This window comes from Carassius auratus, unplaced genomic scaffold (assembly GCF_003368295.1).
Source record: "Carassius auratus strain Wakin unplaced genomic scaffold, ASM336829v1 scaf_tig00217792, whole genome shotgun sequence".
Classification (NCBI taxonomy): domain Eukaryota; kingdom Metazoa; phylum Chordata; class Actinopteri; order Cypriniformes; family Cyprinidae; genus Carassius; species Carassius auratus.
Window position 1 is genome coordinate 811 of NW_020529246.1, and position 25,228 is coordinate 26,038.

General features: G+C 38.5%; 2 protein-coding genes and 1 long non-coding RNA gene across 3 annotated transcripts; all 3 read left to right on the forward strand.

Annotated features, from left to right (window-relative positions):
• The first annotated feature begins 554 nt into the window (after nucleotides 1–554).
• LOC113102987 (meprin A subunit beta-like) lies at nucleotides 555–1,135 on the forward strand. Its single transcript, XM_026265935.1, has 2 exons — nucleotides 555–699; nucleotides 839–1,135. The coding sequence occupies exons 1-2, from the start codon at nucleotides 609–611 to the stop codon at nucleotides 1,099–1,101; spliced, it is 354 nt and encodes a 117-aa protein (XP_026121720.1). The 5' UTR covers nucleotides 555–608; the 3' UTR covers nucleotides 1,102–1,135.
• Nucleotides 1,136–1,146: 11 nt separating this feature from the next.
• LOC113102989 (uncharacterized) lies at nucleotides 1,147–2,336 on the forward strand. Its single transcript, XR_003291147.1, has 2 exons — nucleotides 1,147–1,215; nucleotides 2,176–2,336. It is a non-coding gene; the product is annotated as an uncharacterized LOC113102989 (long non-coding RNA).
• Nucleotides 2,337–19,562: 17,226 nt separating this feature from the next.
• On the forward strand, nucleotides 19,563–24,069 carry LOC113102990 (meprin A subunit beta-like). The gene is made up of 12 exons (XM_026265938.1): nucleotides 19,563–19,648; nucleotides 19,745–19,804; nucleotides 19,885–19,928; nucleotides 20,180–20,258; nucleotides 20,467–20,584; nucleotides 21,214–21,392; nucleotides 21,532–21,750; nucleotides 21,915–22,067; nucleotides 22,765–22,980; nucleotides 23,057–23,524; nucleotides 23,664–23,849; nucleotides 23,927–24,069. The coding sequence occupies exons 1-12, from the start codon at nucleotides 19,579–19,581 to the stop codon at nucleotides 24,067–24,069; spliced, it is 1,935 nt and encodes a 644-aa protein (XP_026121723.1). The 5' UTR covers nucleotides 19,563–19,578.
• The last annotated feature ends 1,159 nt before the right edge of the window (nucleotides 24,070–25,228 follow it).

Here is a 25,228-nt window from a genome sequence, read left to right on the forward strand (position 1 = left end):
AAGTCGCCTCTTTCATCCCAAAAGACGTTCCCAATGCCTGCAGTTCTATCACTACAACAGCGGAAGCGTTGATGACCAGCTAAACATCTGGGTGCGTGAATACAACCGTTAAAAACCCAAAGGAGCCCTGAGACTCATTCAGAAGATCAGAGGTAATCATTTTTTTGTTTAAAACACCAATAAATAAATCCCTTTAGCCTATGGGTAACTTAAACTTGTACAACCTAGGTGGATTTCGAGGCTCCTGGGAACTATACCATGTTACGCTAAATGTCTCTGATAAATTCAGAGTAGTGTTTGAAGGGGTTAAAGGAAGAAACCCATCAAAGGGTGGTCTGTCTCTGGATGACCTCAACCTTTCCAAGAGACCAAGTGTCCTCAACACATTTGGCGCATTCGTGATTTTAAAAAGGCTTCTCGCTACAACCCCTGCCGGTTCGTTGCCTACAGCCCCCGTTTCCTGTCCCCAGATGGTTACTCATTTCAGATTTCTTTGAACATTAATGGCTTGAAGGATAGTCCACATATAATGGCAATATACCTCCACTTTAACCTCTGGGCCCAAAGACAACAATCTCCAATGGCCATGTCCATGGCGTCAGGCATCTATGGAGCTGATGGACCAGAATCCAGACATCCAACATCGCATGAACAACATTAAGATGATCACTACAGATCCAAACATGACTTTCACAGACTGTAAGAAACAAAGTTATAGTTATGAGTCATTTTTATGTGCCATTAATGCTGATATGCTAAATGCAGATACTTGATTACAAATTTCTTAGAGATAAATGGCAATATGTGTTTTTAAATAGAATCTTCTCATTTTGTGCAGCCACAGGTAATGTTAAGTATATCTGGGACAACCCACGAAAAGTAGGCAGTCTAGTCACTGACACAGATGGTAGTAAATTCTACCGGGGGTGGGGTTACGGTTACAGCCATTACATCACACATGATCGTCTGAAGAGCCGAAGCTTTATTAAAGGAGATGATGTCATCTTCCTCCTCTCCCTTGAAGGTGTGCAGTTCTTATTCAATGCAAATGAAATTCTTATGAAATATGACAAGAGTTTTAAATATCAACTTCATCAATAGATGTGACTGGACTTTTGGGGACTCAGACCAGAGAGTCTTGGAGACCCGGAAATCAGAGACCTGCGATTAGAGATTGATGACCGTGATGCGGGGGAGCCAAAGAAACAGATGGTTGTATGCATCTATATCCCAGTTTTCTCCTAAACTTGATAATTGTACCATTATTAAATGTAAATGGATATACAATAAATCCCATTCAGTGTTGTTGAGTAACTTACATGTAACCAAAATTGTGTGATTTAATTACAAAATAAATAATATAATTTGTTACAATTAATGAAAAAAAAAAAAAAAAAAAAAAAAAAAATATATATATATATATATATATATATATATATATATATATATATATATATATATATATATATATATATATATATATATATAATGGTTAGAGGGTTGGACTCCCAATCGAAGGGTTGTGGGTTCTAGTCTCGGGCCGGACGGAATTGTGGGTGGGGTGAGTGCATGTACAGTTCTCTCTCCACCCTGAATACCACGACTTAGGTGCCCTTGAGCAAGGCATCGAACCCCCAACTGCTCCCCGGGCGGCGCAGCATAAATGGCTGCCCACTGCTCCGGGTGTGTGCTCACAGTGTGTGTGTGTGTGTGTGTGTGTTCACTGCTCTGTGTGTGTGCATTTCGGATGGGTTAAATGCAGAGCACAAATTCTGAGTATGGGTCACCATACTTGGCTGAATATCACTTCACTTCACTTCACTTCACTTCACTTCTCACTTCACTTCAGAATACAAAGGTTATCTAAATATTTTCACACACATACATATGATTGTTTTTTTTACAACTGTTTTATTTCATATTTAGGTTAATGTATGTTTTCTTTATTTAAACACAAATTAACCCTGCCTGCTTTACATGTTTGAAAATGATTAATCATCAAAAACATTAGAAATTTAGAAAAAATAATCAAATGTAATCAAAAACATTACTTTAATAAATCAATTGAAATACACTATTTATTCAATTTTACATAGGGTAACTTGTAATCTGTAAACTATTACATTTCCAAACCTTCTCAACACCGCTCCCAATAAACTGAATTTTCTCTTACAGAACCCCAGAGTCCTGGGACCATGGACTAAAAGATCCCCATGAGATGCAGCATACATCAAGAAGCCTCAATGGAGAGAGAGAAATCTTTCCAGAATTGGCCGTATATTGTGAGCCTAGCTGGAGCTGGAGCTACTGAATTATAACCTGCATTAAAAAAAAAAGAAAAAAACTGATAAGTACTATGCTCAAGAAAAGTTATTATTACTAGCACTTATCATGTTCATTGCCTCCTTAAGATGAATTTCTTCTTGTTTTCCTCATTTGTAAGTTGCTTTGGATAAAACTGCCTGCAAAATGAATAAATGTAAAAAGCATCAAAAGAAGCAGTCAACCATTAATGCTCCCACAGTTTATTAGTGTTATGTTGTAGTCTGTAACAAAGTGCTTTATTATAAATAATTGTAATGGAATTTACATTCCTGAATTTTCAAAAGATGCAGCTGTCTATTGGCGCTGCACTAATGAGAAACATCAGATTCTCTGAGATCACTGTCACGGCTCGTGATGCAAGGAACGAGGAGAGAGAACCAATTGCGGGTATGACGTTTATTAAGAGTAATCCAAACGGGTAAACAAGCCAGGCCGGGTCAAAACCAGAAGATCCAAAACAAAACATAAACAAGACACGAACGCAAGGCAAGGCAAGGCAAGGCAAGAATGACTGACATGAAATAACTTTAACATTAAACAAGGACTCCGTAAAAAAGACAGAAAACAAACCAGGTATTTATAGACAGGTGCAAACGATGTAAGTGGGAACAGCTGAATACAATGAACAGTGAAGAGTACCAACAAGACTAGTGGGAATTGTAGTTCTGAAATGGGGTGACGATAAGGGGAAGTGAGACCTCTAGTGGACACCCAGGGATACACAGACCAGACACTGTGACATTACCCCCCCTCTAAGGAGCAGCTTCCAGATGCTCCTCAGACACACAAAAAAAACAAACCAAAAAGACCAGGAGGGCGGCGGACAGGTGGAGGCTCAGGGGAGGGACGGAGGGCCGGAAAAGAAAACTTGGGGAACAGACACCAGAAGTGTAAACACAAAACAGGGAGACCAGGAGGGAGGAGGATCGGAGGAGGTTCAGGGGGAGGGATGGAGGGCCAGACTTACTGAGGGGAACAGACAGAAACATAACAGAAACCAAGTACACAAACGGAAGTTCATGAGGAACATCATGTGGCGCCCACCAGGGCGGAGCAGAAGACCACCACAGCCTTGTAGTCAAAGCCAGAGCCCTCTAAGGCAGAGCAGAAGACCACCACAACTGTGTGGTCAGGGCGGAAGCCCCCCAGGGCAGAGCAGAAGACCACCACATACTCGTGGTCGCCGCCAGAGTCCCCCAGGGCGGAGCGGATGACCACCACGTTCTCGTGGTCGATGTCGGAGTCCCCCAGGGCGGAGCAGATGACCAACACGCCCCCGTGGTTGAGGCCGGAGTCCCCCAGGATGGAGCAGCAGACCACCCAGTGACTTGACTTGGCTCTGGAGGGTCATCGGTGACTGGCCCTGGCGAGTCCACCGGTACCTGACTCGACTCTGGAGAGTCCACGGGAATCTGACTCGACTCTGGAGAGTTCACGGGATCATGACTCGTCTCTGGAGAGTTTACGGGAACCTGACTAGACTCTGGACTGCCTGTGGAGACCTGAGGCGCCTCGGCTTTGGGCACTGCCTCTGGAACAGCCTCGGGCACCGTCTCGGTCACGGCATCGGGAGCGGCCTCGGGCACTGCATCGGGAACAGCCGCGGGCACCACCTCGGCCTCCGGAACTGCCTTGGGCACCGCCTCAGCCTCCGGAACAGCCTCGGGCACCGCCTCGGTCTCCGGAACAGCATCGGGCGCCGCCTCGACCTTCGGAACAGCATCGGGCACCGCCTCGGCCTCGGCCTCGGCCACCACCTCAGCCTCCGGAACAGCCTCGGGCACCGCCTCGGCCTCCAGAACAGCATCGGGCACTGCCTCGGCATCGGGCACCACCTCGGCCTCCGGAACAGCATCGGGCACCGCCTCGGCATCGGCCACCACCTCGGCCTCTGGATCAGCATCGGGCACCGCCTCGGCATCGGGCACTGCCTCGTCATCGGGCACCACCTCGGCCTCCGGAAAAGCATCGGGCACCGCCTCGACCTCCGGAATACCATTGGGCACCGCCTCGGCATCGGGCACCACCTCGGCCTCCGGGACAGCATCAGGCACCACCTCGGACTCTGGATCAGCAACGGGCACCGCCTCGGCATCGGGCACCACCTCGGCCTCCGGAACAGCATCGGGCACCACCTCGATCTCCGGAACAGCATTGGGCACCGCCTCGGCATCAGGCAACACCTCGGCCTCCGGAACAGCATCAGGCACCACCTCGGCCTCCGGAACAGCACCGGGCACCGCCTCGACCTCCGGAACAGCATCGGGCACCGATGCTAAAGTTGACGATAATGCTAGCTAAAGTTGACGATGATGCTTACTAACGTTACCAACCTCCCTGCAAAACTTTCGAGGCAGCCATGGCGATCATGATTGCACTGATAAGTCTACCGTGCAAAAACGCAACACAGGTTTTCATTTTATTTTATTTTTTTATTAATCATCTTCAGTCTTCACGGACCTTCACGAGGTTTAACCAGACGGTTACAAGAGCTCCACCAATCAGATGCGTCACTGTGGGATTGTGGGTAATGAAGTATTTAGCCAAGACATCGTGAATAAAAGGCATTTATATCAAAACAAGGTTAGTGCCCCATGATCCTTTTGCGCTTATATGAGCATATACTATCGCTTAGTACAGCCGTAGCTGGTTTTAAGTCTACCATGTATGGTTACGTTTTATGGCTTATACCCCAAATGTCAATGCAGAAATTGCATTAAATTTTTACTTCCGGCACCAGCTGTGGGCAGGACTGTGATGCTCTATACAGATGCGAGACACAGGCCGCCACCAACAATAAGTCAAAGCCACAATATCTGCAGCCATGGAGATAACTACAGTTGCCACAATCGTCCTGCAAAGCCAAAGTCACAACAGCCCTTAGTCCATGAACCGGAAGCGAAACTGGATCCCGGGAAGTAACGCTCATCTAGGTCACACAGGCATGTTGTTTATATAAACGTAATCCAACCCTCTCTAACGGCCCCAACCAATGAATAAACTAATGCCTAATGAACTTACCGATCTCTACCTGCCACATAACCTTCTTCATGCCTCTAATCTCTAGGGCTTTGGTCCAGCTTTTGAATCTTTCTTCTGCTTTTGGTTCTTGCTTTGTTGCACATAAAAACATCATCAGCAAACATCTTGTCCCATGGTGTTTCCCTTCTCACAGCATCGGTCACGCAGTCAATGATGGTGATAAAAATCAGCTGACTAAGCGCTGATCCTTGGTGGACTCCAACCTTCACTTCAAAACTGTCTCTCAATCCACCTACACATCTATCAGGACAGAAAGCAGTTTCAGCCCAGATGCAGCCCATATCTTGCCCGCATGGATTTCATGTCTGAGATGTTGGTTTATGAAATATAATTTTAAAAGTAGTTCGATTTAAACTATAATTACACAGATTGAAAAATACAGGGCCTAACATTAACCCAACTGATAGCTGAGTTTTGTTGCAAAGAACAAAATTATGGTGAAATTAGATCTCTAATAGATAGATATGAATCTTTCATTTATAAAACCTGACAGATAGGTAACATTTTTCTCACTCTTGCAACACATGAACCAGGCACGGTATATTACTGTTCCTGTGTATTACCATATATTAGAGCTGTCAGTCAATTAAAAAAATAACTTGTCTCATTTTTTTCCTGAAATGAATCACAAATAATTCCACCTAACATTTCATTTTTTAAATATACTTTTATATTGCAATAGTTTCAGATTAAATGTTTTAATGAATGTAGAAACAACATACATAGTGTATTTTTAATATTAGTTATGACTGAAGGCAAATATCACTGATACATACTGATATCTCTTGTTTTTTCCCCCTAGTATTTAATCATTGACTAGCCAGTCAACATTACAGTATAACTGAGAGCTATCAGTTTGAACATTTATTAGACCTTTTAAAAATAAAAACTAATTTAAGTGAACTTAAAACAATCTTCACATGAACCCATTATAATAAATTTCATATTTAGCTGCCAGTGCCATTCAATGAAGTTGTCAAACACTGATATTGAAATTAAATACAGATGAATACTTAAAGCTACAAAATTATTGATTTCCTCTTTCTTTCTTTTCTTTTTTTTTATTATTAACATAATTAACACAGTAGCTTGTGTTATTAGGTTTTTGGTTGCTTTTATTTTAAGAGCTGCCACTGTTGAACTAAATGCGGAACTGACACGCATCCTGTTTTCTCACTTCTTTTTACCTTTTCTGCCATGCTTCAGGTCTTAAAGTCTCTACTAATGAACTAACAAGTTGAATCAGGTGTGTTAGATGAGGAAGACAGTGCTGGGCTGCACCAGAACATTTTTGAAAATCACTGCATTTCAGAGACATGTTCTTAATGTGATTCAAACATAAATACTTATATGCATGCATCCTTTAAACTTTATGTTAACTTTATTGTAACATTATGACTTAACTGATGACATAACTATGACATTGCATGCTCATAGTTTCATTTGCACTTTAAACAAAAATTATATACAGTGCACACCACTGCATTTGTCAGTGGAAATGAAGTGCATATGCTACGAGCACAGTATTTGACTGACAGGACAGGAAGATTAGTTTTTACAGACATATCACTGTTGTTCTACTGAAGCTCCCTCATCACCTGTCCGTTTCCATGCCCGTTTGACTGGATAGTCTGGGGTCTGAATAGTCTCTCATTTGATGTGTTCATATAAAGACGTTCTGTTTCTAAATAAACAATTCTTGTCAGGAAAAAAAAAAAAAGCCCTAGAATCCCTAGCCCTGCCCCTGCTTAAATTACATTAAATATTTTAAACTTATTTTATCACTTGTGATTACAATAAAGTTGACAGAACTAGTTTTAGTCCATTAATCTAGAGTGGAAAATATTTTTCATCACAGACTGCAGAAAATGTGTACAATTAAAGAAATGGTTGACCGCAAAATGAACATTTACTGAAAATTGACTCAATTGACTTGGCAATCCAAGATATAGATGAGTTTTCTCTTCATCAGAACAGATTTAAAGAAATTTAGCATGACATCTTTGCTCACCAGTGGATTCACTATGCAGTGAATGGGTGCCGTCAGAATGAGAGTCTAAACTTACAATCCTCTTTTGCTGTTTGTAAGAAACACATCCATCAATCCATCCATAATCCATTTTTAACTTCAAACCTTTGCTTCTGGTATTCTGAAATACACGAGAGTACAGTATTGATATCAGTCCAAAACAGTTACAAACAAAAATTATTTGTTTTTATCAACTGTTTGGACTCTCATTCTGACGGCACCCATTCCCTGCAGAGGATCCAATGGTGACCAAGTGATTTAATGCTAAATTTCTCCAAATCTGTTCACATGAAGAAATAATCTTATCTATATCTTTGGATGGTTTGAGGGTGAGTAAATATTTAGCAAATTTTCATGTTTGCTTGACTATTGCTTTAAAATCATTCTAAGTCTTAGCCAAATCTTTATCAATAATTACTTTTATCATGCCTAATAATATCAAATTACCTATTAGTGTAATATCATACACTATCAGTTACAGGCTCTTATCATTGCAGACTAGGCTCTTTTGTTCTATAAATTGGTTAATGCACAATGCACTGATGTTCTGAAGAGAGCGTCTCAGAGTGAAGTTCTCATGGCGTCTCTCCATACATTACTGATTCTGTGAGGATGTTTCACAGCCCTGTGTTTGGTGAGTATAGAATTCAGATGTCATCAATTTTGTGATCATGTGTTGAGTTATATTGTGCTTAACAGAAGCAAATGATCATGCAGTAATATGTTATAGCATAACTAACACAGTTATGGTAAAATGGTAATGGCCTTGTTTGAGACTGAATGAGTTTTATAATGAAATAGTCTTTGGTTATACAAGTTTGTTAATGTAAATGTGCACCTTTGACACGTATCTCTCTAATGTTTTTTTTTAAAAGCCAAACATCTTCACTCACAGGTGAGACATACAAGTAATCACATTATTTTGAATATAACAATGAACTGTATTCATATGGAAGTGACATGACACACACCCAAGTATGGTGACCCATACTCAGAATTCATGCTCTGTATTTAACCGATCCAAAGTGCACACACAAACCATGAACAAACACCCAGAGAAGTGGGCAGCCATTTATGCTGCAGCGCATGGGGAGCAGTTAGGGGTTCGGTGCCTTGCTCAAGGAGACCTAAGTTGTGTTATTGCCGGCCCAGGACTCAAACCCACAACCCTAGGGTTAGGAGTTAAACTCTCTGTATGATGTAATGATTTGATATACTATGCTATGCTATACTATAATTTTTTTAAGGCAATACAGAGATTGATGTGTATAGTGGAAAAGACCAGGATATATTTAATATAAATGAAGGTTTGGTGAAACATTAAAGGTCCCCTTCTTCGTGATCCCATGTTTTAAACTTTAGTTAGTGTGTAATGTTGTTGTTAGAGTATAAATAATATCTGTAAAACTCTAAATCTCAAAGTTCAATCCCAAGCGAGATATTTTATTTAACAGAATTCGCCTACAAAAAACAACCAGTTTGGACTACATCCCTCTACTTCCTGCGGTAATGACGTCACTAAAACTGTTTTTTGACTAAACTCCGCCCACATGAACACACAAACATGGGGGCGTGGTCTTGTTGCACTCCTACGGAGAAGGAGGAAGAGCTGCGTTTGTGTTTGTCGCCATGTCGTTGAAACGCTGTTATTTTCATCTCGGAGTCGAATGACCTTTGTTTGGGCTTCCCAGGGATGCTGTACTTGGAGATTAATGGTAACAATTTATGTTTAACTCGGTTCCTGAAAATTATAATCCACATGAAAAACTATGTGCAGCACATTTTGCTGAGGACAGCTTTCTCAATCTCAATCAGTTTAATGCCGGATTCGCACAAAGATTTTTCCTAAAAGATGGAGCAGTTCCCTCTTTGTCTAGAGAAGGCGTTGTTTATGGTCCACAACCGGTAAGTGTATTTTATTATTTAAGTTGGTGCATTTAACAGTTTCTGTAACTTATTACACAAAGGGCAATGCTGTTTAGCTTTGTTAACTAGATGTTAGGGCTGTGCAAAAAAATTCAATGTGATTTTCATGTGCATCCCGTCAGTAAAAACGCTCCTGTGATTATAAGTACATCTCCAGCACATGCTCCTGCCCACTTGCTTCTCAAAACTAGTCCCATCGCATTTACAGGAGGGCCGCGTGCGCTAAGCTGCTGTCGAATCACAACACAGGAACCGCTGGCCCAATCAGAACTCATTACGTATTTACGTATCATTACGTAGGGACTTTATTGAACAAGGAAGTCATCAGCCCGTTTTTATGACAGTGAAAAAAAGCGGTATACAGATAGGTGAATTGTGTGAAAAATGCTGTGTTTTTTTTTACACGCGAAACATGAACACATTTTATATTGCACACTGTAAACACAATCAAAGCTTCAAAAAAGCACGAAAAACAGGACCTTTAATATAAAATCTTAAATCTGTAGCATAATTTCTAGAACAGTTTTGCTTTATCTGCTGTCTCATTCAACAGCGGCAGGACTTGATTGTCACAGTGTCTGGTCTGTGTTTCCCTGGGTGTCCACTAGTGGTTTCACTTCCCCATAGTCACCCCACTGCAGGCACTACATTTCCCACCAGCCTTTGTCTGATTCATCATGGTTAATTGCACACCTGTTAATTGCACTCAGTTGTCCCAACTTTCATCGTTTTTATCTGTCCAAATATACCCGGTTGTTTCTATCTGTTTCATGGAGTCCTTGTTTTATGTCAGTCCCTGCTTTCTCGTGTTCCCTAGTGGTTTTTCCGCGTTTTTTGTTTTTGGACTGCTTTTGTTAATATTGACCTCTTGCCTGTCTGGACTACGATTTTTGGATTCTCCCTAATAAACACTGCAATTGGATCTCTCTGTTTGTGTGTACGTTCGTGACAGAAGGACTCCATCATGCCCAGATCCAGCAGTGTGGGATTTCGTATCCGTTCCCCAGCCAGCATCAAGGAGCCAAGGGGGAAGTTCTTGAACCTTATCACCCTCCGTCAAAAGGGGAGTTAGGTGGGTGGTTTAGCACAGATATTTTGGACGATGGCAGTAGGGATGGATGTAATGATGAGGCACTGAAGGGCCTATTTAACGCCTGCCTGGATGACCCTGTGCCTGAGTGGGAGATGAAGGAGATAGAGATCCTGGACTTTTTGGGGTTCACCATGTACCTACACCATCGTCCTCAATGGGATTCCCCAGACACACCTGTCTTTCTAGACACGATGGCCAACTCTAGGCCTGTGTCTCCAGACAAGACGGCTGCCAGCCCAGCGCCACAGCACAAGATGGCCACCAGCCTGGTGCCACGACACAAGATGGCCACCAGCCCAGCACCACAGCACAAGATGGCATATTATCCCATCCCATATTAAAAATGTTCTACATTTATTTAAAACCTTTATCTCATAACACCATTTATTGCAGTTTTAATTGTGCAATGTAAATTATATGAATAAAAATTGTATAGGGCCTAAGTGTAAATTGAATCTATTGATCAGCTGTAAGAATTGACATGAAATATGATGCATAAATTTAACAAGATTTAAAAAAAAATACTTTAGAAGGTAAATAACATCCTGAGGTCAATATAAAAAATATGCAGATAAATGTAAAAGCTAATAAAACACAGATAAAATATTGCTTCAGAATAAATTTTACACCAGCAGAAATGTCGGTGATGCAGTGCTTTTGTTGGGCTATTTTTTATGGGTCTTTTTTGCTGTAATGCATACCCTAAAAGCAGACGTATGTTGATTATTCTTCTTTGTCACACACTGTGCAGATGCTCTGTATGATTATCTGATCTTCTTGCAAGAATAAACATAGTTTTTTTCTTATTCTACAATGTCTGTGTTATTGCCTCATAAGAGTTGGAAAGATTTTAAATAATTTTGATTTGTTTTTGTTTAGGTGTTGGTTTTTGTTAGTTTTAATAGCATTATCTGGCAACACAGAATCACACTTAAACTGTATCAAAAAGACCAGAATTACAGATTTTTTCAATCGCTTAAGCACAATTTTGAAAACAGGGCCCGGTCTTTCAAACCCCTTCACACAATTAGCACAACACTACACAAAAGTAGCACAACACCTCAGATCATTTGCAAAATGAAATACTTTTGTCAAAACTATATCAATGTCTTATAAAAACCTTATTTTGTTGTCATAACATAAACACAACCATCATATGGTCTGACTCTGTTTGAATCAGTTAAACACTTGTAGCAGAAATGAGTCGAACCAGACAAATCAAAGAGTCTATCAGAGCTGTGTGCATTGAAACATGAGCTGAATTCCTCAGGAAGTCATACATCAGTTCTAGTGCCACAAGAACCAAGCAAGATAACCAACCAACCAACTTGTTCACACAACAGCTTTCAACATTAACACCAATAGAACAATTATTAACAATTTTAATTCGAAGAAGAGTTCCAACGTGCCTGCCTGCTGCTACTATGCCACGATGAGAAGGAACACAACCTAGTCTCGTCAAACTTTATTTCTTTTCTTTTCCTTTTGAGAGTTTCGTGTTCTGAGTTAAGTTTTGTAACGTCGACCTCGTCTGGGCGTTTGAACTCCAACCAGCCACACGACTCTGCACTTTCAGCCAACGCCCAACAACCACGGGCTTCCCAAGGCGTCACTTCAGAGACTGAACTTCCAGCCAATCAACGACCTCGGGATAGCCCTTTCACCGAGGCTCCTTCTTCACAGGAGATGCAAGTAACTTTACCTCCAGACTGTGACCTTTACTGGTGTATCTAATATAATTTTAACCTCATTGAGGAACTCAATGCGAGCGCTAATTACGTGATTGATGGTGGTTCATGTTTATGCAATTTAACGTATTGCTGTGAACTTGGGATTCCATATTTCCATTCTCTTAAACTCATCTTTCCCTAACTTTCGACCTTCCTGCAACTTGTGTGAATGTGTGTGTGCGTGCGTTTATGTGTTAGATTAGTTTATATGTCTTAGATTTATATAATAAAGCCTTATTCATATTGAAAAGAGAAGTATCTTGTGTTTCGTGCTTACAAGTTAATGTCTTAAACTGCCGATCTTGTTACTGTGCTAATTGATAGTGTATTACTATAGTTTGGATATTAATATCCAGCGCAGATTTGATGTTAACGGCTCGTACACTGAACCGTAGGCGCGTCTCCGTGAACAGCCGTGAAACAGTGATTCTGTTCAAATTCCCTTTGAAATCTTACATGATTCCCTTTGAGCTAAATTGACCTGTTTCCGTTACACACTCCTGTGCTCAAACTAAAAATTGTGCAGACTGATGAAAATATGAATTTATTTTCATGTACTCAAGTCAGTCAAAACTGAACATTTCAACAAAACATTCATAAAACATTTTCCAGTTTTCATATATTACAGTATTACTGAACGTACCATTGTACTCTAAGCTTACAGTATTACTGTAACATATTACACATCCAGTTCAGTACCAAAAAAAAAAAAAAAAAAAAAACTAAACATCTCTCCGCCTAGTTGGATCTGGCCACAGGGCCTCGTCAACATCATAGACAAAATTTTAATTTTCAAGGCAATGTGGGAAGAATTTTTTCGGGTGACGAATCCACCCTTGTATGGATGCTGGTTTAATTTGATCACATGCTTCCTCCATAGCTTGAATGAGGGGCATCTGGACATAGGGCCGGAGATCCTAAACCTTCCACCGCCATGTTGAGAAGAACTCCTCGATGGGGTTCAGGAAGGGGGAGTATGGCGGTAGGTATTGAACTGTAAATTGTGGGTGTTGTTGAAACCAGTTTTGGACCAGAGAAGAATGATGGAAAGCTACATTGTGCCAGATGACAATGTATTGCATCTGGTCCCGTTGGTTTGCTGCTGTGATGATATTGTGTAATCTGTCTAAAAATGTAAGAATGAGTTCAGTGTTGGAAGGACCCAAGTTGGCATGGCGGTGGAGGACCCCATTCTGTGTAATGGCAGCACAAAGGGTAATGTTACCCCCACGTTTCCCTGGTACATTGACAATAGCCCTGTGGCCGTTGATGTTTCTTCCCCTTCTTCGTACTGTTGTCAGTTTAAATCCATCCTCAACAATGTAAATAAACTCATGCGGGACTTCCTCTACATCCATTTGCAAAACTCTCTGAAATACAGCAAAATATTACATTGTGTAGATCAGTATACTGTAGGTCTGCTATACAGTAAAATTACATGTACAGCAAAAAGGTTATGTGTGCAATACACAATACTACAGTCAGTGAACAAAACGTACCACCACATATTCATACCGCAGGACTTTCACCCTGTCTGGATTTCTTTCAAATGGCACTTTATACAGTTGTTTCATCAGAACTTGATGTTTTTTAAGGATACGGGCTATTGTTGACCGAGAGACGTGTTGGACAAATTAGGTGATCATTGACAATATGGGCTTGAATTTCTCAAAGTCTGATTGCATTATTTGCCAAAACGAGGTTTATGATCTCTCTCTCTTGCTCCTGTGTGAATATGTGGCCCCTCCCTCCTTGGTGTTCATGACGTTCAATCCTATGTTGGCCAAACAAAATACACAGCTTACTGTAAAATGATACATACAGGAATATATGAAGAGTTCAGATGCAAAAGCCTCTAAATGCCATCTTAAATTTTCATCTAAAATTTGGATTTTTATCAAGCTCCTATGCTTAGGTTGAGTAATTTTACTTTAATGGCAATGTGCAAGTCCTTTTCCAGGCTATTAAAGTGAAATAACTGAACATAAATATAGGAGCCTGATAAAAATCCTAATTTTAGATGAAAATTTCAGAAGGCACTTAGAGGCTTTTGCATCTGAACTCTTCATATACAGTACCAAAATATAGAGTACATATCCAGTACTGTTGATATAGTACATGCAGTAAGCAATGGATTTTCTGTTGACTGAAGAGAAGTTTCACACGTGTGCTCTTGACAAAATGTCCGAACTATTGATGCCACCATGTACCTGCTTAGGTTAGGCTGTACTCTCAATCCAGCCTCCCTCAGTGTTAGTCCATGGTTTATTACATGGTCCACAATTGTAGCACGAATTTTGTTACACAGATTTGGTAGTCTTCTTTGTGCATGTCCTACCCCTCCTCCAGGTCTTCCTCTCCCTCTTCCTCTTCCTCGTCCTTGGCCTCTTCCTCCACCTGGTACTCTCTGGATTCCCCCTCTCATCCACACTATCCCTCTTCCTCTGACACCATACATTTTTGTTGAAGACAGGTGAACTTACCTGTTGCCTTTTTATAGTGCTTTAACCTGATTGGTGTGTGTACAATTAAGCACCAGTGTGTGTGCACACCTGGTGCCTGTGTTTAACCAATCGGTTCATGGGTGTGCTCATTTGAAAGCCTTTGCTTTGAAATTGCAAGGAAATTACATCATGATAAATTTCTGTGTCAAATGCATACAAGTGTGTTTAGTGTTTTGCAAATCACTGTGTGTAATGTTTTGCAAAAAGTGTGAAGCTGACAATGTGCTTACAGTTGTGCAAATCTAGGCCGGTGTTTTGCTCCTTCAGTGTAAGGTTTTGCTAATTGTGGGAAAGTACAAATTTTAGTGTGTAAGCAATTGAAAAAAACTGTAAATAACTTTGATATTATCTGTCAGAAGCACTATCAACGCTGTCAAAAACAGTAGGGGAGCGTGGGGCACAAAGTAACGCAGAGTTATAAGTTGTAACACGTGGTTTGAATATTTCCACACATGTTGTCATAACAAAATGTACAGTATTTTTTTGTTACAATATGAAGTGAAGTGAAAGTGACATACAGCCAAATATGTTGATATAAACATTATGAAGATAAAAAATAAGAAAAAAGAAAGAAGAAGAAAAAATAATGTGCACCAAAATTCAAATATATTTTTTGAAGATGAACATTTATTTTAACATAGTAAAATTAAAATTCTGGCTTTAGTAAATTTTTCATCTCAGTTTTTTATATTCATTGAGACAAATCTGCTATTATTTTAATCGCCAATATTTTATTTTATTTTATTTTTTAATGCTTTGATAACTAGCAGAAGACAGTAACCAGTTTTAAATTCCACTTGCACATATGGGGCATGTTGTAACATTGCGTTACAATGTGCTATTCTGTGACATTGGCAATGTACTATACACTATTTACTTTAATAAATTTTAAGGAGTAACAATGAGAAACATGTGAATGAAGACTGACAGTCAATGTTTAGTCAGTGTAATGTTTAGAAATTATTATTTGGTCATTTATGTGGGCCGTCACAAGCATGGTTGCAATGTGTTCATTGTCAAAATCTAAAATCACATTATTTTTTTTAATTCTTAAAAAATGCCATTAGTTATTTATTTTTTAAATATTTTATTTTATTAACAAAAAAAATATTTTAGTTTGTCATGTATATATTGTTATCATTTGATCAGACATTTTAACCTTGTTGCATGTTGTCACATTTCACTTCCTTTTGATAAAGAAATATGTATACACTGTAATTATGAAACAAAGCAACATATTTATACTAGACAGGTGTAAAATTAATGTGGATTATATGTGTGTGTGTGTGTATGTGTGTGTGTGTGTACACAAACGGAAAGTCAAAAAGTGTTACTTTGTGCCCTGCTCTCCCCTGGCATTTAACACTAGTGCACAGACTTGTAGAACAAGTAGAGTAGGTTACAGAATGAAATGAAATATTAATTCTATAACATTCATAAGAGCACTAGAGAAAGTTATCAGATATAGCAATAGTTATTAATAAAAACTATTACAGTAATATGCATTGTGGCATGAATAACAAACAACTGATCTAATCATCCACTCCTAACTATGGAGCCATGCTTTCAGGTAGCCTACATTCATAATCCTGTGAAATTTGGGGGACTTTTTAATGTTGTTAATGATTTCACCACCAACAACAGATCTCTCTGAGTTTCCATGTTCCATTATGAACATTAAATGGTTTTAACATGAATTAAACCAAAAATCATGGTTCTTGCAGCCACGGGAATCGCAAATTAACAATGGTTTTGTTACTTCAAATAATAATTTACAAAGAAGTATTAAGGTGATATTTTTTGTGGTTTAAAAACAGATCTAGCCAACAATAGAGTGAAAACACTAATGGTACTAGCGGTGAACACTTACAGTGTTGCCCTTACGAAAAATAAGTTTATTCAAATGTGCTATTAGTATATTTGATTAAAATAAAAAATTGGAAAGTATGCTTTTAGTTTACTTTTTATGTACTTCTCAGAAATTGATTTTATGTGTTCCTCAGAAAAATACTTAAATTGACATTTAAGTATACTTTACTTATAGGAAACGTCTAAATATATTTAAGCTATACTTGTGCTCCTAGAATATTTGTTTTAAATGTTATATGGTAGAGGGTACTAGTACACATCTTCTGAACAGAATAAAAAAAAAACACACACAAAAGTGGAGAAGAAAACGAAACAACAGATACTAACACGTAATCTAACACGATCCTCTGACATGAAACAGCATCAAAACTGTAACATTATGGAATAAAATGTAGACCGATGAAGAGGTAATAATTACAGTCAAGCTTTGGGGTGTTCATCGACTCTATCTATGTTCTGATTATCATCAAATTATGTTATGTTCCAAGTCATTTTTATGAAACTTACCCATATTAAAGTGTTTAAAAAAGAGATTGCATGAAGCTAGAACAAAATGTTTTTATTTACAAGCAGATACCCTTTTCTTTCTTTGGATGTTTTGTTTGTTCAGATATTCATATAACAAAATATATACAAATTCAAACCTAATTAGGGACATAGTAGTATACTTAAAGTATGATGTAAAGTTTTTGTTTTGTTTTTAGTATACTTGCAGTATAAAACTACTAAACTAGTATTTTACTGAGACTATATAAGTGTACAAAGTATGTAATTAGTAAACTATCAGTATACCTGTAAGTTCACTTTTAGTATAATAAGTGTACAATCTACAAACATAGAGGTTAACTAGTTGTGTACTCAAAATTAGCTACTGTTATACATAAAGTATATTTAAAAGTGGGCAAATTTAGGCCCAAGGAGTATTGAAACAGTACACTTATACTGTAAGTATGCTACTAGAACACTGATATTTGTATACTTGCTACAAAACTTGAACTTTACTTAAGTATACTTATTTAAATGAACTTGATGTATACAACTTTTTAGAAAGGGTTTTTTTTTTTTTTTTTACTCTGCAAGTGTAAAAAAATGTGTTTAAAGTGTTAATTTAACTCGATCTAGGGTGGACCTGTATATAATCCAGAAAAAAAGTGTTAACTTTCTCACTGTGAGTGTTAATATAACACTATCAAATTTTCTGTTATAGATACCCTAAAAGGAGATGTATGTTGAGTATGCATTATGATTGGATGAGATATAAACATCCTGGGTTGATTGGGATATAAATACTGAGTCAAAGTGTTCCTCTTTGTCACACACTGTGCAGATGGTCTGACTTTCTTGCAAGAATAAAACCCGTTTTTTTCTTATTCTACAATACTCTGAGAGTTATTGCCTCACAATAAGAGTTGGAAACATTTTACCATTACAAGGGTGAGTAAATCTTCAGCAAATTGTATTTATTTGTATATATTTATTTGTGGGGGGTGGTAAGAAAATTAATTCAAGGACATTTTCTTTCCCACTTTATATTGTGTCCCTAATACCTGTGTACTTACATAGTAACTAAATGTATACGTAGTATGTAATGACAGTGTAAGTACACAATGGTACATAGTATCTACAGCTGTAATATTTCTGTAACTACACACATGTAACAACCTTCAGGATGGTATGTGTAATTACAAATGTGTAAAAGAACATTGATAACAAGACTTTTCACTTAAATAAGTACTCGTGTACAACAATATGTACAAGAGTAATTGGAACCATTTGATCCAGTGGTTAAGAGATGGGTATGTTAAGGGGAGAAAATGGAATTCAGGGGGAGGAGATGGGTAAGTTTAGGGGAGTAATGTGATCCAGGGGGTGGAGATGGGTACAGTTGGTTTAATGGAGGAAATGGGATCCAGGGGGTGGAGATGGGTAGGTTTAGGGGAGGAAATGGGATCCAGGGGGTGGAGATGGGTAGGTTTAGGGGAGGAAACGGGATCCAGGGGGAGGAGATGGGTACAGTTGGTTTAATGGAGGAAATGGGATCCAGGGGGTGGAGATGGGTAGGTTTAGTGGAGGAAATGGAATCCAGGGGTGGAGATGGGTACAGAAGGTTAAATGGAGGAAATGGGATCCAGGGGGTGGAGATGGGTAGATTTAGTGGAGGAAATGGAATCCAGGGGGTGGAGATGGGTACAGAAGGTTAAATGGAGGAAATGGGATCCAGGGGGTGGAGATGGGTAGATTTAGTGGAGGAAATGGGATCCAGGGGGAGGAGATGGGTAGGTTTAGTGGAGGAAATGGAATCCAGGGGGTGGAGATGGGTACAGAAGGTTAAATGGAGGAAATGGGATCCAGGGGGTGGAGATGGGTAAGTTTAGTGGAGGAAATGGGATCCAGGGGGTGGAGATGGGTAGGTTGGGGGAGGAAACGGGATCCAGGGGGAGGAGATGGGTAGGTTTAGTGGAGGAAATGGAATCCAGGGGGTGGAGATGGGTACAGAAGGTTAAATGGAGGAAATGGGATCCAGGGGGTGGAGATGGGTAGATTTAGTGGAGGAAATGGAATCCAGGGGGTGGAGATGGGTACAGAAGGTTAAATGGAGGAAATGGGATCCAGGGGGTGGAGATGGGTAGATTTAGTGGAGGAAATGGGATCCAGGGGGTGGAGATGGGTAGGTTGGGGGATATGTAAAGTGGGAGGAGTTGGTGCACCACTGTAATACCAGTGTACTTATATGGTAATTCCTCAGGAACTGTCCACTTAATATAAAGTTTAACATTCTGGACACAAACCACACTTATATGTAAAGCCTAACTTACTGGTCGCTGCTGTGTCACATCAGAGTAATTGCATGATAAATCTTATATAACGTGTAACACTTTCATTACCAAAAAGTGTACTATATATTGTGGATGTGGATGTGCCACAGCCCTGTGTTTGGTGAGTACAGAATTCCGATGTCTGAGAAACAATTTTGCGATCATGTGTTTATTAATATTGTGATTAAGCAAAACTAGCATGGCTATTGTTATGTTAAAATACAATGACCTTGTTCAAGACTGAATGAGTTTTATGATAGTTTGTGGTTATTTCATACCATGTTTTCCTTCAAATCCAACATCTTCACTCACAGGTGAGTCATAATTTATATAAAAATATATTCAATAAACACAACTGTTTATTTTATTTATATTTATATAATATGTTTTGAATTTTACCTTTTTTGTAGGAAATACAGTGATTGATGTGGATAATGGAAAAGGCCAGGATATATTTGAAATAAATGAAGGTTTGTGGAAACATTAATATCTTAAATCTGTAGCATAATTTCTATAACAGTTTTGTATTAACTGCTGTCTCATTCAACAGCGGCAGGACTTGACCTGGTGGAAGGAGACATTCTGATAAGTGAGGTCAGTGTTTTCTTTGAACAAATTCTCATGCCACTTTCCACAAACAGGATACAAATTAGGGCCTTAATCTCTGGGCTTAAAAAAAATTATGCAATATTTTCTTAAGGACACTCTAAAAGTTCAGAAAATGTCAACATTAACTTCAGGAGGTCAAACTAATGTGTGAATACAGTTATATACACTCAACATCATAAAAATCAAAATAATATTTTTTTATTTATATAAAATAAATCCTTGTTTGTATTTAACAGGGAGAATACAGAAACACTATTCGGGATGAAAAGTATCGCTGGCCAACCACTGTGCCATATGTCCTAGACTGCAGCCTTGGTCAGTGAATATAATAACTGATTCAGTTCTGTTGAATTTATGCTTTGACCTGTATATGATAATATAATTCTAACTTAATATTTGCTCCAAATTATGCACTCACTATACTCTCTTAGTTTTCTTTTCTGTCTTAAAAAAAAAAAAAAATATATATATATATATATATATATATATATATATATATATATATATATATATATATATATAGACATCAACGCTAAAGGTGTGGTACTGAGAGCATTTGAGCAATACAGACTCAAGACCTGTATTGACTTTAAACCCTGGAATGGAGAGCCAAACTACATTTTTGTATTTAAAGGCAAAGGGTAAGAAAAATTCAAAACACTACACACATTTAAACTCATCTTCACATATTGTGCAATAAATCAAAACTCTATGTTTTATTTATTATCTTACTTTTAAAATCCCCATGAAACCAAACCTTTTTTTAGAGTATGACTATGTTATCGGTAAGTTATAGTGTGCTCCAGAACAATGACAAAATTTGCATAAAAAAAAGAAAAAAGCATGAAATAGACGTAATTCTTGGAACAGATAGCAATATTCTTATTTTTGGCAGCCTGGCAATTTTAGATTGCTTCGGGGGTACCGCAGCGGAGAAACCCAGTACCGTTGTGATTCTTCATAGACATAAACAGAGAGAGATAGCTCCGGCTACAATGTTCTTCCGCAAGACGCAAGCAGTTCTGTTTATTAAACGCTAGAGCGTCAAAAGTTACCGACTGCAGCTTTAATATCACCTCCAAAATGGTTTCACTGACCATCCCACATTCTCTGTTATTTTGCACAACAATATCCATTGCTGTATCATGGTCCATTACAAACATTAAGACAAAGTACAAACAATGCACATGTACAAACATATCTGTACACTGTATCTAAAGGGTGTATACATATAGGGTGATGAAAAGGTGATGTTTTTATGTTTAATCAGATGTTACTCATATGTGGGGAATCGGCAGATGGGAAAACAAAACTTGTCAATTGGTGCAGGCTGTGACAGTTTAGGAACAGTGGAGCACGAGTTTCTGCATGCACTGGGTTTCTGGCACGAACAATCCAGATCTGACAGAGACGACTATGTCACCATCATGTGGGACCAGATTGAAGAGGGTAACTATTGAATTCTTAAATACACTCATCAATAATAACATCACTCTGTCTCGCAAAACTCCTTACATCTATACATATAATTATATAAAATACAAAGTAATTTGTTCATCAACTAATTCACAGTTTGTTTTTCACTTAGGTAAAGAGCACAACTTTAATTCATATCATGAAACGGTGTCAAGCTCTCTCGGTGTGCCTTATGATTATGGTTCAGTCATGCACTACAGTAAGAAATCCTTCAGCAAAGGCAGTGAACCAGCCATTGTTACCAAAATACCAGAATTTTTGGATGTGATTGGTCAACGCATGGAGTTTAGTGACAGTGACCTGATCAAGCTGAACCGGCTATACAACTGTAGTAAGTTTATGATTAAGCACGTTATGTGGTATAATCCTCCATTATTTATTTTTATATATAAATATACTGACATTAGTTTGACTGAAAAGATAAAGACAACTTTCTCATCTAATTCTTTGCTTCTTTTACTCATCTTGTTCTAAACTTATTTTATATTCTTCCAGCTACAGCCTCAATATTTCTGGACTCTTGCCAGTTTGAGGAGCCAAATATCTGTGGCATGATCGAGGGTGATGGTGGAAATGCCAAATGGGCTCATGTACAAAGAGTAAAGGGCGATCCACAAACAGACCACACCAACCTGGGTCAATGTAAAGGTATGTACACCCCTAACCACAAAATCAGGTTTCAACCAAACTGAGTTTTGCATTTATTTACCATTACAATTGCAATTTTTGAGCCACAGCATCAATAGCAATAAAACTTCATGCAAGTGAATTAAGAGCATTTCACAATTGTTTTTTACCATTCATCATGCTCAGTAGCCCCGCCCATTGTGGAACCTTATTTTTCCAAACTCCATATAAACACAAATATAGTTGTGATGCATCAAAAACCCAGACTCTTGTCACTGTGAGTCACATCAACCAGGAGTGTTGTGTGTGTAATTTTGAACTTTTTCACATAGAATATATATATATATTTTGCAAAGTTAACACCAACTTTCTCAGCAGCTATATTAGAAACTCCTTATGTTACACTCCCGATATCACATGGAAGACTATTTGTTTTATTTATTTTTTTGTTACATAAACACTTTGTAAAAGGTTGAATAATTCATAATCCATAATTCTGCATTGATATCTCTTTTTTGATGGTGGCACTTTGGTCTTCATGATAAACACATTTTACTGATACCATAAGGAAATATTCTTTGACTTTTTCAAGACATTTCTTGTCAAGCATTGTAATATGACATGAAAAATATTTTGTCAACTCCATTATAAGGTCCAAAGAGAAAGTGAGAATACTGGTTTAATTGTCTATTATCTAATAAAGTTTATATTTCCACAGGGGTTGGGTTCTTCATGCATTTCAGCACAGCCACAGGAACCAAGGGTAAAAATGCTTACCTGGAAAGTCGCCTCTTTCAGCCCAAAAGACGCTCCCAATGCCTGCAGTTCTATCACTACAACAGCGGAAGCGCTGATGACCAGCTAAACATCTGGGTGCGTGAATACACAGTTAAAAACCCCAAAGGAGCCCTGAGACTCATTCAGAAGATCAGAGGTAATAATTTTTTTGTTTAAAACACCAATAAATAAATCCCTTTAGCCTATGGGTAACTTAAATTTGTACAACCTAGGTGGATTTCGAGGCTCCTGGGAACTATACCATGTTACGCTAAACTTCTCTGATAAATTTAGAGTAGTGTTTGAAGGGGTTAAAGGAAGAAAACCATCAAAGGGTGGTCTGTCTCTGGATGACATCAACCTTTCAGAGACCAAGTGTCCTCAATACACTTGGCGCATTCGTGATTTTAAAAGGCTTCTCGCTACAACCCCTGCCGGTTCCGATACCTACAGCCCCCGTTTCCTGTCCCCAGATGGTTACTCATTTCAGATTTCTTTGAACATTAATGGCTTGAAGGATAGTCCACATATAATGGCAATATACCTCCACTTAACCTCTGGACCCAAAGACAACAATCTCCAATGGCCATGTCCATGGCGTCAGGCATCTATGGAGCTGATGGACCAGAATCCAGACATCCAACATCGCATGAACAACATTAAGATGATCACTACAGATCCAAACATGACTTCCACAGACTGTAAGAAACAAAGTTATAGTTATGAGTCATTTTTATGTGCCATTAATGCTGATATGCTAAATGCAGATACTTGATTACAAATTTCTTAGAGATAAATGGCAATATGTGTTTTTAAATAGAATCTTCTCATTTTGTGCAGCCACAGGTAATGTTAAGTATTTCTGGGACAACCCACAAAAAGTAGGCCGTCTAGTCACTGACACAGATGGTAGTAAATTCTACCGGGGGTGGGGTTACGGTTACAGCCATTACATCACACATGATCGTCTGAAGAGCCGAAGCTTTATTAAAGGAGATGATGTCATCTTCCTCCTCTCCCTTGAAGGTGTGCAGTTCTTATTCAATGCAAATGAAATTCTTATGAAATATGACAAGAGTTTTAAATATCAACTTCATCAATAGACGTGACTGGACTTTTGGGGACTCAGACCAGAGAGTCTTGGAGACCGGAAATCAGAGACCTGCGATTAGAGATTGATGACCGTGATGCGGAGGAGCCAAAGAAACAGATGGTTGTATGCATCTATATCCCAGTTTTCTCCTAAACTTGATAACTGTACCATTATTAAATGTAAATGGATATACAGTAACCCATTCAGTGTTGTTGAGCAACTTACATGTAACCAAATTATGTTATTTAATTACAAAATAAATGTTATAATCTACAGTTACAGTTACTGAAAAAAAATGTGTAGTTAAATTACAGTTACTTATGAAAAGTTACAGATTACAAAAAGGTTATCACAATATTTTCACACACATAAATATGATTGATGTCTTAACGGTTTTATTTCCTATTTAGGTTTATGTATGTTTTCTTTGTTTAACGACTGAAAGATTAACCCTGCCTGCTTTAAATGTTTGAAAATGATTAATCATCAAAAATGTTAGAAATTGAGAAAAATAATCAAATGTAATCAAAAACATTACTTTAATAAATCAATTGAAATACACTATTTATTAAATTTTACATAGGGTAACTTGAAATCTGTAAACTATTACATTTCCAAATTTCCAAACCTTCTCAACACTGATCCCATTAAACTGATTTTTTTCTTTTAGAACCCCAGAGTCCTGGGACCATGGACTAAAAGATCCCCATGAGATGCAGCATACATCAAGAAGCCTCAATGGAGAGAGAGAAATCTTTCCAGAATCGGCCGTATATTGTGAGCCTAGCTGGAGCTGGAGCTACTGAATTATAACCTGCATTTAAAAAAAAAAAAAAACTGTTAAGTACTATGCTCAAAAAAATATTATTACTAGATTACTAGCATTTCTCATGTTCATTGCCTCCTTAAGATGAATTTCTTCTTGTTTTCCTCATTTGTAAGTTGCTTTGGATAAAACTGCCTGCAAAATGAATAAATGTAAATGCATCAAAAGAAGTAGTCAACCATTAATGCTCCCACAGTTTATTAGTGTTATGTTGTAGTCTGTAACAAAGTGCTTTATTATAAATAATTGTAATGGAATTTACATTCCTGAATTTTCAAGAGATGCAGCTGTCCATTGGCACTGCACTATATGAGAAACAGCACATTCTCTGAGATCATGACCTGGTTGTCATCCTGTAAATGTTTGCCTGCGATTGGACTGTAGGTTTAACCAGATATGTAGTCTCAAACCAAACATTTTCTGTTTGTTTTGGAGTGTTTGTTTGTTTGTTTACTCTTACACAGAGTTGATCGGTGGATTTAATTT

What these genes read in the sequence shown, in the direction of transcription:
- LOC113102987 (XM_026265935.1), top strand. Translation starts at nt 609, where the DNA reads ATGGAGCTGATGGACCAGAATCCAGACATCCAACATCGCATGAACAAC. An exon ending in AAACATGACTTTCACAGACT is followed by an intron (nt 700 to 838) that starts GTAAGAAACAAA and finishes CATTTTGTGCAG; the next exon opens with CCACAGGTAATGTTAAGTAT.
- LOC113102990 (XM_026265938.1), top strand. Translation starts at nt 19,579, where the DNA reads ATGAGTTTTATGATAGTTTGTGGTTATTTCATACCATGTTTTCCTTCA. An exon ending in TTTGTATTTAAAGGCAAAGG is followed by an intron (nt 20,585 to 21,213) that starts GTAAGAAAAATT and finishes ATGTTTAATCAG; the next exon opens with ATGTTACTCATATGTGGGGA. An exon ending in ACTCATTCAGAAGATCAGAG is followed by an intron (nt 22,981 to 23,056) that starts GTAATAATTTTT and finishes TGTACAACCTAG; the next exon opens with GTGGATTTCGAGGCTCCTGG.